The sequence below is a fragment of the Lachancea lanzarotensis genome, scaffold LALA0S13, assembly GCF_000938715.1.
Source record: "Lachancea lanzarotensis genome assembly LALA0, scaffold LALA0S13, whole genome shotgun sequence".
Classification (NCBI taxonomy): Eukaryota; Fungi; Ascomycota; class Saccharomycetes; order Saccharomycetales; family Saccharomycetaceae; genus Lachancea; species Lachancea lanzarotensis.
Genome location: NW_019212891.1, coordinates 101,039 through 116,285, shown reverse-complemented (window position 1 = coordinate 116,285; position 15,247 = coordinate 101,039). Strand labels below are relative to the sequence as shown.

The 15,247-nt window shown below is 43.9% G+C and overlaps 8 protein-coding genes and 2 non-coding genes across 10 annotated transcripts; 4 read left to right on the top strand and 6 right to left on the bottom strand.

Moving 5' to 3' along the window:
- Positions 1–22: 22 nt before the first annotated feature.
- On the bottom strand, positions 23–844 carry POP4 (LALA0S13e01398g1_1; the record flags this gene model as incomplete). The annotated part of the gene is made up of 1 exon (XM_022772777.1): positions 23–844. One exon carries the CDS (start codon positions 842–844, stop codon positions 23–25), a length of 822 nt encoding a protein of 273 aa, XP_022630919.1.
- Positions 845–1,004: 160 nt separating this feature from the next.
- On the top strand, positions 1,005–2,243 carry AIM22 (LALA0S13e01376g1_1; the record flags this gene model as incomplete). The annotated part of the gene is made up of 1 exon (XM_022772766.1): positions 1,005–2,243. The coding sequence occupies one exon, from the start codon at positions 1,005–1,007 to the stop codon at positions 2,241–2,243; it is 1,239 nt and encodes a 412-aa protein (XP_022630918.1).
- A 16-nt stretch (positions 2,244–2,259) lies between these two features.
- On the bottom strand, positions 2,260–4,275 carry PTR3 (LALA0S13e01354g1_1; the record flags this gene model as incomplete). Its single annotated transcript, XM_022772755.1, has 1 exon — positions 2,260–4,275. The coding sequence occupies one exon, from the start codon at positions 4,273–4,275 to the stop codon at positions 2,260–2,262; it is 2,016 nt and encodes a 671-aa protein (XP_022630917.1).
- Positions 4,276–4,883: 608 nt separating this feature from the next.
- On the top strand, positions 4,884–5,783 carry LALA0_S13e01332g (LALA0S13e01332g1_1; the record flags this gene model as incomplete). The annotated part of the gene is made up of 1 exon (XM_022772744.1): positions 4,884–5,783. The coding sequence occupies one exon, from the start codon at positions 4,884–4,886 to the stop codon at positions 5,781–5,783; it is 900 nt and encodes a 299-aa protein (XP_022630916.1).
- A 636-nt stretch (positions 5,784–6,419) lies between these two features.
- LALA0_S13e01310g (LALA0S13e01310g1_1) lies at positions 6,420–8,843 on the top strand (the record flags this gene model as incomplete). Its single annotated transcript, XM_022772733.1, has 1 exon — positions 6,420–8,843. The coding sequence occupies one exon, from the start codon at positions 6,420–6,422 to the stop codon at positions 8,841–8,843; it is 2,424 nt and encodes an 807-aa protein (XP_022630915.1).
- Positions 8,844–8,992: 149 nt separating this feature from the next.
- LALA0_S13e01288r lies at positions 8,993–9,065 on the bottom strand. The gene has a single exon. It is a non-coding gene; the product is annotated as a tRNA-Met (tRNA).
- Positions 9,066–9,343: 278 nt separating this feature from the next.
- On the top strand, positions 9,344–9,415 carry LALA0_S13e01266r. Its single transcript has one exon. It is a non-coding gene; the product is annotated as a tRNA-Gly (tRNA).
- Positions 9,416–9,532: 117 nt separating this feature from the next.
- Positions 9,533–10,435, bottom strand: CUS2 (LALA0S13e01244g1_1; the record flags this gene model as incomplete). Its single annotated transcript, XM_022772722.1, has 1 exon — positions 9,533–10,435. One exon carries the CDS (start codon positions 10,433–10,435, stop codon positions 9,533–9,535), a length of 903 nt encoding a protein of 300 aa, XP_022630914.1.
- Positions 10,436–10,597: 162 nt separating this feature from the next.
- On the bottom strand, positions 10,598–13,399 carry SEC21 (LALA0S13e01222g1_1; the record flags this gene model as incomplete). Its single annotated transcript, XM_022772709.1, has 1 exon — positions 10,598–13,399. One exon carries the CDS (start codon positions 13,397–13,399, stop codon positions 10,598–10,600), a length of 2,802 nt encoding a protein of 933 aa, XP_022630913.1.
- Positions 13,400–13,915: 516 nt separating this feature from the next.
- Positions 13,916–14,938, bottom strand: CAF40 (LALA0S13e01200g1_1; the record flags this gene model as incomplete). The annotated part of the gene is made up of 1 exon (XM_022772698.1): positions 13,916–14,938. One exon carries the CDS (start codon positions 14,936–14,938, stop codon positions 13,916–13,918), a length of 1,023 nt encoding a protein of 340 aa, XP_022630912.1.
- Positions 14,939–15,247: the final 309 nt, after the last annotated feature.

Below are 15,247 nucleotides of genomic sequence, written 5' to 3'. Positions count from 1 at the left end.
AAAGGGACTTTTTCTGGAAGTTTTACTTTTCTATGTAATAAAGCATGTCGTCGCAACGGCGACTTTTGAACTTACGGCCGGCGCGGTCACTACTTCTGTACTTGAATCTGTCGCCCAAAATAGTGTATTGAAGAGCTTCCTCGTCGTTCACGGGAACCTCAAAGCTGAACACCGTACCCTTTTTCGGTATGCACTTGATTTCGTCAATAAGCGCGCCTTTGCATATGATTATGAAGTCTTTCTGGGAATCCCAGATCACTATCCCGCTTATTCCTCGCAAGTTTGCGTTGCGACTCTTGGTTACAGTGATGAGACACCCGTTGTAATCAGCCATGGACAATTTCACAAGTGCGTTGGAACCATTGATGTTCAATTTCGAAGCATTCGGTACTTGGGCCGGTATGTTCAAGATCTCCCGCACGTAATTCACCCAAAGTTCCTCATGCATGGCTACGAACCGATCGTACCTGGGAATTGACTTAAAAATCTCGGAATGCTTTTTTTCCAAGTGTTCAAATAGCGCGTTTCTGGTATTTAGAGCTTGCTCGCTAGCAATTCGACGCGCTTGTCGAGCAGCAAGTCGACTTTTGTTAATGTACTCTTTTAATGCAGTTTTGGAATTTTTATTGATTGCCGTGTATCCGCGGTCTACTGCTGGTTTCGATTGTGATTCTGTCAGAAGTCTGAGTTTCTTCTTAGATTTTTTTAGTTTTGATGCTATCCCTCCATCAGTAGGTAGTAACAATAACGTATCCTGGAGTCGATTCTCTTCCAATAACTTGGCAGCGTTGGACGAGCTTCTGGTTAAAATACACTCGGTAACAAAAGATGGCCCACAATTCATATTAATCACGCTGCTGTAGAGGTACACTTCATCTTCTTGACACTTCAAAGTCTACCGGGCTCACCTCATCTCATCTCATTTCTAAATTTTTCAGATCTTTAACCAACTTTCTATATCAAAGCTATCAAAAATCGGGAACTAAGAAGCCTGTCATCACCTCATGGTAGGGCTTCTACGGAGCTTAAACCCCGTCTGTGGATTTTTGCGGCATTCACGGAGCCAATGTCGGTTTTTGGGCTCAAAAGCACCATTTGATCTGGACTTAGACGCCCAAAATGATAAATATTCGGAGGTGAACAATATGTACACGAAACTGTTCACAGGAGAAAGTTCAGAAAGCACAACCCTAGTTTCAGAAGTTAACAAAACAGATTCAAATCTTTACGAATCGGAAGTGGATGAATTTAATGCAGAGCTCGCTGAAACTTACGATTTTTCACCCAAAATTCTTTCCGGGGAAGAGCTGGCTAAACTTGTCAAAACGCCAGGACGGTTTATGATTCAAAGTCTGTCCAAAAATCCGTACTACAACCTGGCGGTTGAAGACTATGTATTCAAAAACACTCCTGTGGAAAAAAATGGATCCTTCTCTAATGAGAGGCTCCTTTTTTATGTCAATGATAAATGCGCGGTCATCGGCAAGAATCAAACACCCTGGAAAGAACTATTTCTGCAGAATTGCAAGTCTCGGGGCTACCAGTATGTACGGCGGCTCTCTGGGGGAGGAGCTGTCATACACGATCTCGGAAATGTGAATTATTCCTACTTAACATCTCGGAATGCGTTCCGACGTGAATACTTCAATGAGCAAATCGTGGCATGGCTGACACAGGTCCGTCCAGAGACAAATATAAGTCTTAACGAACGTGGTGATATTCAACTAGATGATCTAAAAATAAGCGGGAGTGCTTTCAAAATTGCTGGCGGAAAATCCTATCACCACGGCACGATGTTAGTGAATGCCAACCTGGCTTCTTTCAAAGGTCTACTCAAGCCGGCTCATATCGATGGTATTTGTTGGTCGGGGGGCAGTGTTGATAGCGTCAGATCTCATGTCAAGAACATACAGGACGCAGGTTTTAAGAGTACAAACGAGTTTATTGATATTTGTATTAGAGGTTTCAGATCCACTTTTCAAGAAGACGTCCCCGTTTATTTGGTCGACGAGGTCAATACTCAGACGGACAATATTATGGAAACCACGGACCAGCTGGCCAGCAATGAATGGTTATACGATAGCGGGCCGAAATTCACCGTCACTTTGGGTAGTTTTAAGTTCTCGGTAGAGAAAGGCCTGATTGTAGACTCTTCGATGCCTCATATGAAGGGCAAGCGATTCAAGACTTTTGTTGACTCGTTGAATAATCAAGAATTTGAAACTCTAAAGACAACGATATGACTATCTTGCCAACTTTTCAGTTGATCTGTTTGCATTTTGTGACGTCCTGGTCTTGAGGCAATCCGCTTGCGAAATCTTCAACATAAAGCGAACCCTTTCGATCAAGAATGAACAGTTTGTGGCCATCTGCGCTGAATCTAAGGGAGGCGGCCTCTCTAACGCGCGATGCATTTGCCACAACGTCTACTAAAACGACACGCCTTTTTTCGTTATCGAAAAGGGTCGGGGCATACATGATAGAGACTTTACCGTTGCGATCAAGAAAAGCGATTGAGTCATTTCTTGGAGAAATTTCACATCTGTGAATTTTTGAACCCAATTCGTCAATTCGAAGTAGCATGGTTGGTTGTGCAACGCTTTGTGCAACATTAATGGTTTGTAGGCGCGTGTTTATCACTATAGGAGGAGCATTAAAAGCAACCGATGTTACGCACATAAGGTTCGAGTTACCAGGAAACATCTTCGTATCTGTTATTCCTTCCGACTCAAGAGAGGTATCGATAGAACGTAAAGACTTCATCACCAAGCGTGGCTCATGGATTTTTCGCAGAGATATGACTAAGAATCGTGATTCAAGTGCTGTGGAGCAGGAAATGTAATTACTGTCTGGTGAGAATTGTAAATTGTTGACGGGATCTCGGTAAGGAAGTGTGGTGGTTATGGGTGACAAAAACTTGTAGAATGTGTCAAGATTGTGCTCCTTCGTCGATGCCAAGGGTTCCTTGATTATCTGATGAAACAAAATTAAGGCTTGTTCTGCACCTGTGGTTCTGTCGTTACCTGTTATGCCACATGCAATAAGTGAGCTTTTCGTATCCAAATCAATGCATCTTATGGGGAACGTGGAACCATATGTATAAAGAGGTCTGCCCCCGCGGTTCAAGTCGAACACGCGGAACCTCCCCTTGGTTCCAGAAATGACTAGAAGGTCGTCAGACATTTGACAGTACAAATGCTCCCAGCTGTCCACTGGTGGATTTATGGGAGATACGCCCATTCTTTGTAGCTGTTTTGGAGTGTAAAGAGTGCCCAGGTCTGAGGGCCATTTCAAAGATTCAAAAGTGTCACCATATTCACCTGAGTTTTTGCCGCAGAAAAGTAATGAAACACTTTCGGATTGATTCGAACGGCCCTTTTTTAACTGTGCACTGCGACTCACTTTTGATATTTGGTCCCGATCAATTTTCGACTGCTTTCTATCTTTTTTGGGTGGGTGCGGTATCTCGTAAACTTCCCATTTGTGTTCAGTGATAAGAGCAAATTTGGTGCAGTCAGGGCTAATGGCTGTGTTGACAAACTGTCGGCTTTTGGTTCTCAGGAATTTATGATGGGTATTGAACTGAGACCTCTTTCGGTACATGGGAAAACACTTGGCGAAATAAAACTCTTTTTCCTCGTCTAAGTCAGAGAGCTGTACGGACGAAGGGGATTCCGTGGTCGCCAGCGACACTGGAAACGATCCTGTATCCTGGATCGGGACAGTTTTAGTATTGGAAGCATTGTCCAGCGAATGCACCTCTATAACTTCCTCTTCACTATGGTCATCAAGACTCGATGCTACTGAATGGAAGAGTGAAATCAATGATTGTTTGGGGGTCTGCCGTTGGTCTTTATCGTGGAATTCATCGTGTAGCACTGTGCTTGGTGACTGCTGAGATTTAGAAGTTGATACTTGGCTCAAATTCCTGGTGGATGTATCCGATTGTTTCTGTTTATCTTCCTCGTCATCGGTGCTGAAAAAGTGCATTTGTTCATATAGTGTTCGTAGCGGCTTCACTGGTCCGATCATTTCGACGGGACAGCGATGACACACCGGACAAAAAATCTCATCAATCTTTACAAGTTGTTCGATCTCGTGAAATAGCTTCTCTGAGAGAATACAACCACAACTGAGCACCGATGAGTCTGCGATGATTCCATACGTTAACATACACTTATATCGTGACTGGTCGTGGGATTTTTCGCATGATAAAAGCCTGGACGGTAAAAAGAGATTCTGCTCTAGCTGTTGCAGAATTTGGTGGGTTTTCATCGCCCCTGTCTTGGTCCCACTTATCGCTATTATCTCGCTAGATTTTCTAACGCTTTCTCTCTTAAAATGACACTTTTGAACGAGATGAAAACTCTCAAAGAAGGTTCTCTGAGACTAGTGGCCTCGAGACCAGATAAAGTCTCCACTCCGGCAATCAATCTTTTGCCCTGGCCCAAAAACAGATGGCTAACGGCTATTCTTCCACCTCAATGTCTCAATAATCATATAACATATAAATGAAATCTCCGACTATTCGATGTCACTTTGTACTAATCGATTAAATCATAAATTGACTTCTAGTAAGCGAGTAACAGACGGTTCGTTTGTTTCAGAGCGTCTATATACTTTAATATCATTTCCTAGAGGTCAATCGCTCAACTCCTAGTGTGAATTTAGGTTGCTGCATCTACTGGATAATTTCATGAGACGTTAACGGGACGTAATCCTTTATTTTTGATTGTTTTCAGCAATCGAATTGTGCATTTTTAAGAATCACACGTAAGTGTCGACCAAGCCAGCACACTTAGTCGATAGTTGAGTATTCTGTCCTCGCATAGCTGTAATTTTCTTTTTTTCTTTCGGCGATTCATACTAAGCGTATATTCGCCATGGTAGAATATCACAGATGGATGGAGGAGCAAGATGACAATGTGCCAATTTCGAAACTTTCAATACCTGGAACGCACAATAGCGCTGCGTGTTACATCGCGTTGCCATCCGTTAAATGTCAGGACCACAGCGTGAAAACTCAATTGCAAAATGGAGTACGCTTTTTTGATTTTAGACTAGGAAAGCTGTTTTTCCATGACAACGAGCAAGGTGGCTATCAGGGCAAAGATTTACAAGTCGTTCATGGTAAATTCCCAGTGCGTATTCCAGCACCTTTGAAGTTTGCATCTGTACTAGGAGACATTTACGCCTTCTTGAACGCGAACCCTACGGAGTCCTGTATCGTGTCAATTAAACATGAGGGTGAGCCTTTAGACAACTTTGACAAATACGTATGGGAGCATTACATTGAGAATAATCAAGATCGGTGGTATTTGAAGGGGAATATCCCAAACTTGGGGGAGGTCAGAAGCAAAATTGTACTTTTCCGTCGCTTTGGAGTTTCTCAAGACATCCAAGATCGTGATTTCGGTATCGCAGCTTCATGGTGGTCCTACTGTACTCCAAATGAAGACCGTGGCACCTTTCAAGTTCAGGATTTTTGTGAGCTGAAACATGCCGAGAATATTTCTGAAAAAACCACATACGTCAAACAATTTTTGCGCACGGCTATTGAGCACAGTAGCAGTTCAGGGGTGGATCCTAAGCTTTTTGTCAACTTCTGTTCCGGATCAAATCTCTACGATACAGACTGTTGGCCGGAAAAGGTTGCGGACGAAATGTTCAGGAGCGACTTGACGTCCCACGTAGGGAACGGGTGTGGCATAGTAATTCTCGATTACGCTGGCAAAGATGGCTACAATTTGGTGAAAAATATTGTGAATACGAATTTTCACTAAGGATAGGGCAGAAAACATTTTCGACAAGTAGGGAATTTGCTGATTTGCGAAAAAAAAAAACCGTCAGCGTCTCAACTGGAGTCATGGAGCAATTTTCACGGGGCGGCCTGGCGTGATTCCCGTCTGCCTCATGGTTTCATGCTACCTTTCAAACTTGCAAACTGCTGTTCTGTCTAAATCCTAAAACATTTTGCACTACTTCGATTGACTACGATCAGAAAACTAAAGCTTCATCAGAATACCCCTCCCACACTCAAAAGCTCATTTCCCTTTCATTGCATGGCTGATCAGGAATGGTGTATATATTTTGAATATATCCGGTAACACTGAATTGCGTCTCTCGGAAAACACAGGCATCCTACCAACAGTATACTATATATACCCAAACCTCGATTTTCCCTTTCGCATAGCTAGGAGAACCCCACACGACTAGCAGAACGCATTAATCGTGTCGCTGTCGCTGATCATGTGGGTACCATGCAAGCTCAAGTTTGAAGGCCTACCTAAGAACCATATAAATTAGAAGACAAGTAGATCAAGTTAGGTTTACTGGAAAAATTTACCAGAACTGGTCAAAAAACGTTGCAAACCGGCTCGAACTGTTGCTGCTTAACGCCCATCTATTGGCTTATTTATATGTCCGAGCTCAACGCTCCAAATGTGGAGATCTCAGCCGAAGCTGAGAACTCTAATAATCACAACGAGAAGAATGAATCCAAGCCCAAATCTAAACAGATTCAATTGACGTTCAATGACTTCAATCGTTTCAAACCATCTGCGAAAACGTCAGATAATCAGCACAATAATGGTGGCCCAAACGCGGAGTTCAATCGACGCCGATCAACCAGAGTAGTCCCGAAACGACCAGTGGAAATAGAGGATGATGAGCCTGTAAGGAGTATACCGAGGAAGAAAAAACCGGCTTTGGCCAAACCCAAAGAAACAAACATAAACCGGGAAGCAGTGCGGGAACGCGCTAGAAAACTACAGTCTATTGGCAATCCAGAAACTTTGTTGGCAGAGAAAAATTGGTCGCCAAACGTGCCGTTACAATCTGCAGATTTCAAAAACCAGTTTAGCATTGTCTCACGGTTCAGGTCTCCAAATTTGAAAAATCTGGTTTACGCGAAAGACGTTTTGCCCGTCTTAACGTTCGTCAATAAATTCAACACTTTTCTACCGCAAGAATTATGGTCTTTATCGTTCCAAGATTTTGAATTGGGTCTAGATCTATACCCTGATAATGACAAGGACTTACCTCGTAAGCTATATCAGGACTATATGTCTATCAAAGAATTGGTGAGATGCCAAGATAAAATGAACCTACTTTTCCTATCGTTATTGAAGCTGGCTCTGAACAACACCACTCCGACTACCATGGATTCAGTTAGAGAACACAAAGCGTATGCAAAGTTTGTGGGTCTTTTGCGGGTCAACGCTTGGTCGTGGGGCTATCCATCGCAATGGAAAGTGGAAGTTGGCACTTTGAATACGAAAGTCTTTGATACGGATGAAACAGAGCCCGCTGATCCTAAAGAACCAGAAATATTGGTGCCCAATATTATTGCATGGCCCCAGCAATACGCTATCGAGAATGATCCCCTACTGAACCAAGATCTGGAAAAACGCGGGATCTTGGCTTTGGCGCCAAAAGACAGAGCAATCCTCTTAAAATCTCTTGTCCAGTGGGTACTTGCTCAGTCGGACAAAATACATCAAGAAATTTACCGCTTATCACATCTTAAAAGAGATGAGCCTTATGGGGTTCCAACTTACCACGTTTCAAGTCTATTGGCAGATGGAGAGGTGGCCACGAAGGCTCGCTTCATGCGGGTTTGCGACCTTGTCCAGGCAAGATTGGAGATCAAGAGCGGAAGAAAGCATGTCAAAAAGCAATTGCAAAATGGAAAGCGTAACGACTTGTCCGAAAAACTAAAAATCATTTCAAACATTCAGCGTGATAGAGATATAGTTTCTGTTGAAGAAAATGACGATGAACCTAAGCCACCAGTGGATCTTTTCGATGAAGAGTATAAAAAATGGTGTGAAGTTCTTGAAGGCGAAATTCCTGATCATCCCCTGTCTTCGCCATACTGCGATGACATCTTCAAAATGAGGTCATTGGAGTTTTTCATCGGCAGAGTTCCGCACGTTGGTGATTTTTACCTTCCACGGTTACACACATACCAGAAGGCAGAGAAGGTTAAGATTCCAACTACATACACCGACTTCAAGACTTTGAAAGATACACTTGAATCTTTCTCCAACAAAGAGATGGATGCATTGACGCTGTTCAGCGGGAACGGTAAGCTCATGAGCACTCAATTCAAAGTACTTTACCATGACTCTCCAAGCATGATTAGAGACGTGGCCAGTCAGGTAGATATTTCGGAGAAGAGTTACTGGTACGAGCTATGTCATGACTGTGCTACTCTACGTGAGTTCATAGAACTTTTGGATTACAAAGTAAGTGTGAATGAAACTGCAGGAAACGAGCCCGCCAATAAGGGCATAATGAACAAGAACCCCTTGCCCAAGGAATCGAAATTCAACGCCTCTCGTGAAGCACTGAGATGGATGAAAGAGTACCTTGTAAAGCTTCTTCCTTTTCTCGAGACCTATGAAGAACTCTACGCAAATTACGATGATATGGAAGCTAATATAAGGACTCTACGAAGATCGCAAAGGAACCGAAATCCCCAATCCCGAGATGACGATGAGGCAGGCGATTTTTCAGGCAGCGAGCCGCCGGTTGCGAACGGTCAAGAACGACCGGTAGAGGACTCTGCTTCTGAAGACTACGACGATTTACTTGACGAACAAGCGCATGATGAAGCTGAAGACGACAATGCTGAGGACGACGAGACTTTTACTCTCAGCGGCTACAGATCGACCCGGAACGCGCCAAGAACGAAAACCAGAAATGGCGGCGGAAAAGTTCCTACTGAAGAAATTGCCAGTACCAGAGAAAGCGCCATCAAAGGCAGCAGCCGAGGTAAAATTGCGGGCCGTGGCAGAGGAAAAGGCAGAGGGAGGGGGAGAGGTAGAAGCTCGTCTTAAGTCAGTAAAAAAGTAACATACTTAACTAAAAAATCACACACACATCATCATCTTTTCAAAATCAACATAAGAAGATCGTCGCGGAGTGAGGTGGTGTCCGGAAAACTAGCGCTCACCAGTTTGGTTGTTATAAAAAAGGTCATAAAAAGTGCTCCAGGGGAGGTTCGAACTCTCGACCTTCAGATTATGAGACTGACGCTCTTCCGACTGAGCTACTGAAGCAAGATCTTTCGAGAGTTATTGCATTGTAGATTAACACATAGAAATTTAGTCAGATGGTTATAGAGGCAGCAGATCGCCAGCTTGCTAAATTTTCAGAAAATAGCAGGCTAAAGCTTTAGTACACACTAACCAATCAAATTCAATCCTGCAAGCTTCTAAATATCCTAGAATGGTCGGCTGAAATCTTGGTAGATTTCAATCAGTTCTTGACACAGTGGAAGGTCACACCATCCAACGCCACTCTATGATTTACTTGTATTCTCAACACATCATCCTTAGGGCGGTTAGTGTAGTGGTTATCATCCAACCCTTCCAAGGTTGGGACACGGGTTCGATTCTCGTACCGCTCAATTTTTTTGGTTTCAGTAAATTCTATGAAATCCCAGTTCAAAGGCCCTGGGACAATTCTGTAACGGTTTTCAATGAGCTATTGGAGTTGTACTCGTCTATCTATTAATTACCGACCGTCACAGCTCTTGTAAACTTGCATTATCTTCATTGGATTCGTCGTCCAAAGTGTAGGCCATCAACTTTCTACCATCGAAAAATCGACCCTCCATTGTCTGACAGCACTTCTGTGCATGTTCTTTTGTCGCGAATTCAACCTTCGCTTGACCCAGCACCTCGTCAAGTTCAAAAATTACAACTTTGCCCAGTGCTTCGCAACCCTGCTTCAAATCCACGGCTATATCAGAAACTTCAGAGGGACTCAGTCTTGCGTAGAGATCGAGCACGTTTGATAGAACAACTGTTCTTGCACTTTTGCTCTCTGACTCCTCTGAGGAAGACTCGCTAGACGCCGCACCATTATCAGCGTTTTCAATGTCGTTGTCGTCCCCGTCATCTCCATCTTCATCTTCATTTTCTGGCCCATCGCCCCAGTCATTTAGCTCATCTTTCTGCTCTTGAAGTTGGCGGAACTTCAGTTTCCTCAGTTCTGCAGTGTCTTCTTCTAAGCTGTCTTCGTTTTTAGTTTTTGGCTTGAAAACTGCTTCTTCAACTTTTAGCTCCTTTCCTTTGAATTTAGCACCATCCATGAATTCTATCGCCATCTGCACACTTTCAGGCTTCAGGTACACAATCAACGCATCACCTTTCAGTTTCCCATCGTCGGTGAGATAAAGCTTGCACTTAGGATGACCTTCAATGGACTCCTTCCTGATGATTCCATACCTTGAAAACTCATCGAAAAGGTCTCTTTCATTGATGCTGTCTAGCGGTAAATTGGAGATGTATATAGCACAATTGGGAGGTGGCTTATTGTTTACGTTTCCGACATCCGAACTAGTCTTTTTTTTTTTACGTCTAGCCAGCTCTTCAGCTTTGGCTTCTCTCAGCTGTCTCTTCAATTGTAGCTCTTCTTCTTCCATTCCGTTCACTTCGGCCAGTTCTCCGTTTTAGAACAGTTTCTTGAGCACTACAACACTGGGAGATGAGATAACAAATTTTAACGATTCGGATCCAGATATTGCAATTGCACGGATCGTAAGGATGCTAATCACTACTTCGTTTTTATTATGTGCTATATATCCCTAAATAAGTCCATTGACAATATCGCTACATAGTACAGCATCATCAGACCTGGCTTCGGCCTTCAGAGCAATTCCTTTAGAGCTCTTAATCAACCGAACTACGAGAGCTACTCTGGCTCCGTTTAGTACGCTCTTACCGAATAATTTCAAGGTATGCGTGTTAGAATCCGTTGACGTGAACTGTGTGTTGTCTAATGTCAAACAACTCGTGGTAGTGATCAATTTGTCAACAACTTCCTGTAGCGACAAGTTTTCTCTGATGTTGTAGACTGAGATTTCGTGGTTAGGTAATTCGTCGAAGCAGGCGAGGAAGTCCCCCACAAAAGAACCTCTGATGTAATCGCCCGCAGTCAATGGCAAGGTATCGATCTCGTATTCGTCCTGAAATCCTTCATCTCCATCGAAAGGTTCTTGCGTGGAAGCGTCCAATTCCCTTGTAGTGAAGTATAAGGTATTTAGCAAATCCTCAGTAACAACTTCCTGAGACTTTTCAAAAGCCACGTAAGATGAAAAAGTTTCCGAGGGCTTGATTCTGTCAGCAGGTATCGAAATCACCTCAGTCAGGGGAGACTCTCCATCACCAAGAGCTGGAGTGCACCCAACGTAAACGTTATCCAAAGCAACATCGGCTAGGGTGTTCGTGATATGGAACTGTAAGACAACATGAGTTTTGAATAGATGTTTAACACCGGTAACGACAAACTCAGCTTCGGTTTCTGTCAATGCGATGTCTTTGGAGGTGTTCACGATAGGACCGAACGGCTTGAACTCATCAATCAAAGCCAATTCTTCTGCGTATTTTGTGGCCTGTAGATCCTGATCCAGTTCCGTAGCGTCTGGACCACCGTATGAGCCATTCTTTTTATCAGCCTCAGACGAAACTCCACTCTTGCCCTTGGACTTTCCAGAAGATACTGTTGTGAACAGCTGCTCCTGCTTTCTCTTCAAATCAATGGCTTTCCTTTCATCCTCAGTGTACCTAGCAATCGAGGAAGTATCGAATGGAGTTTTGAACGCCTCCTGTTTTGCCGCCATGTATTGGCTGAGTTTAGATTCCAATGACGCCAAATCATACGTAAATTTCGATTGGATGAGACTTTCCGCAGGCGAAGAACCAGATTCCCCTTTTGACTTGATAGATTCGATGAACTCGAGTGCAATAGTTGCTCTGTCTCTCACTTCGTCGTCAACATCATTGGAAATTCTTCTCAGCAATATTTCAATTGAGTCCACGAACGTTGGATCGTTCTTCACCAAAGCGAATTTAGAGAGTGCCACAACAGCAGCAGATCTGACAATGGAGTTCTCCAAAACGACCCTGTTGTATATGTGCCTGACATACAACGAGGGGGTTTTCATCCCTGGACCTTCCTTGCCCAGCAAATGTAAAATTCTTACAAGAATTTCGTTGTATTCACAGTCCTCGATGAAATCACACAAATTTTCGAGAGCAAGTTCCTTGGACTGTGGAACAAACTGGACGAGATCAAAAAGAGCTTCCACAATGCTGCTCTTGAATTGAAATCCCCCTTCACCTTGCTTCAAGACGTTGACAAGGAAGTTTAGGATAGACTTCCACTCTTCAGGAAATCTTAGGGCCATTGTACGGACTGCATCTATAATGATAATTTTAAAGTCATCCGAGATTTCGTGAATGAAATTGGTAATGGTCTTGATAAGGGATGCAATGTTATTGGAAGTCCCTGTCTTTAACAGTGCGGTGATGGCATAAGTGGATACGTTTCTGTTACTGTCGTTGATCAATGACTCCAGCTCCGGGTTGCAGACAACTATCTTTTCTGGAGCCACCATGGAGATTCTGTTCAACACTCTTACAGCTGCAAATCTGGTAGTAGCACGAGGAACTGAAAGAAGACCTTGCAAGGCCTGAACTGCTGATGAAAACAATTCTGGTGACACGTAACGGTCAGGCAAAGAGGTGATAAGCTTGGCAGCCTCGAGTTGTACGGATTCGTACTTGTTCGACAGCCAACCGAGCAGCAAAGGAGACAGCTGCGATATCATTTGATGGTCCTTGGACAATAAGCTTCCCACTAGCTTAACAAGTTGAACCTGAGCTAACTGGTTTTTTAATGTACTTCCGGAAGAGAAATGCTGCACCAATTTCATAAGGGCAATTTTATCGTGGTTTTTCAACATACACAAAAGACCCAACGCATGGTACTGTGCGATGTAGGTTGAGTTTGGGTAATGTTCAGATAGGCCATCGTGATAGGGGAAAGTTTTGAGGTCTCCTACCGCTTCCTGAGTCTCGTTAGAGTAGCGTTTGACAGTGCTTTCGGCGATTGGCAGCAAATGATACGAGCTAACAAGCGCGGCAGAAGAGATCGAAGGATGTTTGCTAACAACCGCTGACTTGAACAACCGTTCAGCCGAAAAAGCGGTGGACTCATCCAACACACGAGTCAAAGACCGGATCGCGTTAGGTTTGATCATATCTGACCCGTTCTGCACGTCCTTCATGATAGAAGACGTAGCCATCAAAATGTCGTCTGAAACAGTGCTCAATTCCTTGATGGCCAAATACACTACTTGTCTAAGGGAGTCATTTGGGTGCTGAAACAACTTGGAAATGGCGAAAAAAAGGGCAGTGGCCTCGGTGCACGGAAAAGTTTGACCCTGAGCAAGTAATTGCAGTAATCTAGAGATTAAAAGTCTGCATCTTTTGGAATTCACAGGCGATTCGTTGAACGCATTCAAACAGTCCTGATAAATTGTCATTTTATCGGGCAAGACGCCCGACTGTGCCTCTTCAAACTTCTTATAAGTATGTGTCGACATTCTCAACAGTAAACTGGCCGATCACAGTAACTCAATGACTCTAGAGTTGCGAGTTCAAGGTGGTTTTTTGACGTGATTCGTTGTCAACAAGTTTTGCCCTGTACCTATTATAACTGAAAAATAGAGGCATTCGTGTCAAAGTGACAAGTAGACGACGACAGTGCTAAATACAAGATACAACGAGAAAGGCGAGTAGAAGGGCAGGTTTGATAGCTGATTAGTGTACTTCGGATACCTTTACATGTAATGGTCCAGGTTTTTAAGCGGTTTGTAGTCTGTTGCAACAAAATATGTGCACAACAACCATGTAATTGAGACCCCAAAATGGCCTGCGACTTATGATACAAATGGGCGACTGAGGTTGATGATAATGATTATGGCGTTCCCAGCAGAGAAGAATGGAAGCTCTGAAGGTGCAGGCAGGAATGGTCAATGCAGAAAAATGTTTGTTTAACGGGAAAAAACGGTAAAAGAGAATAACGAAAGACCTTATGGGGGAAAAAAAACAGTAAGGTATCAATCCTCGTTGAGTGTCAGTAATAATTGTGCCAGGCACCTTTTGGTTCCTAGGTCATCACGCAAAACTTCTCCAAAAGTGTTGTCCTTCAGTTGTCGTGGAAGCACCTGTTTGAGCAGTCTTCTGGCCTCCAGGTTGTCACTGAGACGCAAATAACACCTCACAACGTGTTTCAGGAGACGACCAGGTGTTTGTTGCAGTGTTAATTGCTCGACCATGAATGTGAGCACTTGAGAAACTGCGTGGAATCGCTCTGGAGTAGCGCATATGTATTGGAGTCCTGCATCATCGAGAAGGATTTTTTGTAAAATGAATATGGCAACCGTTTTGGAGAGCTCTGAAGAAGACTCCATGATGCGCAGACACAGCGGGATGATATCTGTGCGCAACAGAAACGCTATTACCTCTGTGGAGTCGTTCTTGACGAGGGCGCCGATGACACCCAAGGACGTCAAACGAAGGTACTCGAAAGTTCGTTGTCTTGAAGTGGTGTTTAGGAAAGGGAAGAGTAGCAATGGGATGTGGGCTTGCAAAAACAGCGTTTTGGTTTCTGGATGGGACGCTACGCACTGCAAAAGTACGAGGGCATTGCAAACGCGGTTGCTGAGCTGGTTTGACAACACCGGAGGAGACAACATGGGGTAAACGGAGGTGATTTCGCTCAGCAGCGCTGCAACAACACCAAAAGAAGACCATAGCACGACAGCGAGGTCCTCGTATTGCTCGCGTTTACGTCCCAGTTCCAATAGCGCTTGCTCTTTATTCGGGCCGTATGTTAGCTGGCAGATCCAATGGTAAACGTTGGGGTCGTCTAATGCGTGTAGCGAGTTTGGGGCATTGTTATTGGTGGCGCCGGGAGCGTTGAGGTTGAGGTTTCCGGAACTATTTCTGGCACTGTTGTTGTTGTTGTTGTTGTTGTTGGGATTGGTGTTAATGGAGTTCAAAGACCCGGGAAGAATCCCGGGCAAAGCTGTTGGGTTCATGACTGCCGCTGCACTTTGGGCGTTCGAAGGCGCAAACATAAGAAGCAGGGTTCGGGGCGTGGATATAAAGGTGTAGTTTAGAACTGAGAATGAGAGAGACAGAGAGCGTGTTCGAGCTTGTAGGAGGGCCTCATTAAAAGATGAATTTGAATTTGTTTGATGGGTTGGAAATAAGAATTATTATTGGAGGTCGTTTTGTACGATATGGCTTATAAGAAAGACAAAGAGAGAATTGTAAAAGAAAGGCCGTGTTGTGAGAGTTTTGCGGAAGGCCGTGAGTGTGTGTGTGTGTGTGTGTGTGCCAAGGTTTGTTATTGGGGTTTCGTTTCGCCCGATGATCGTTTTCTT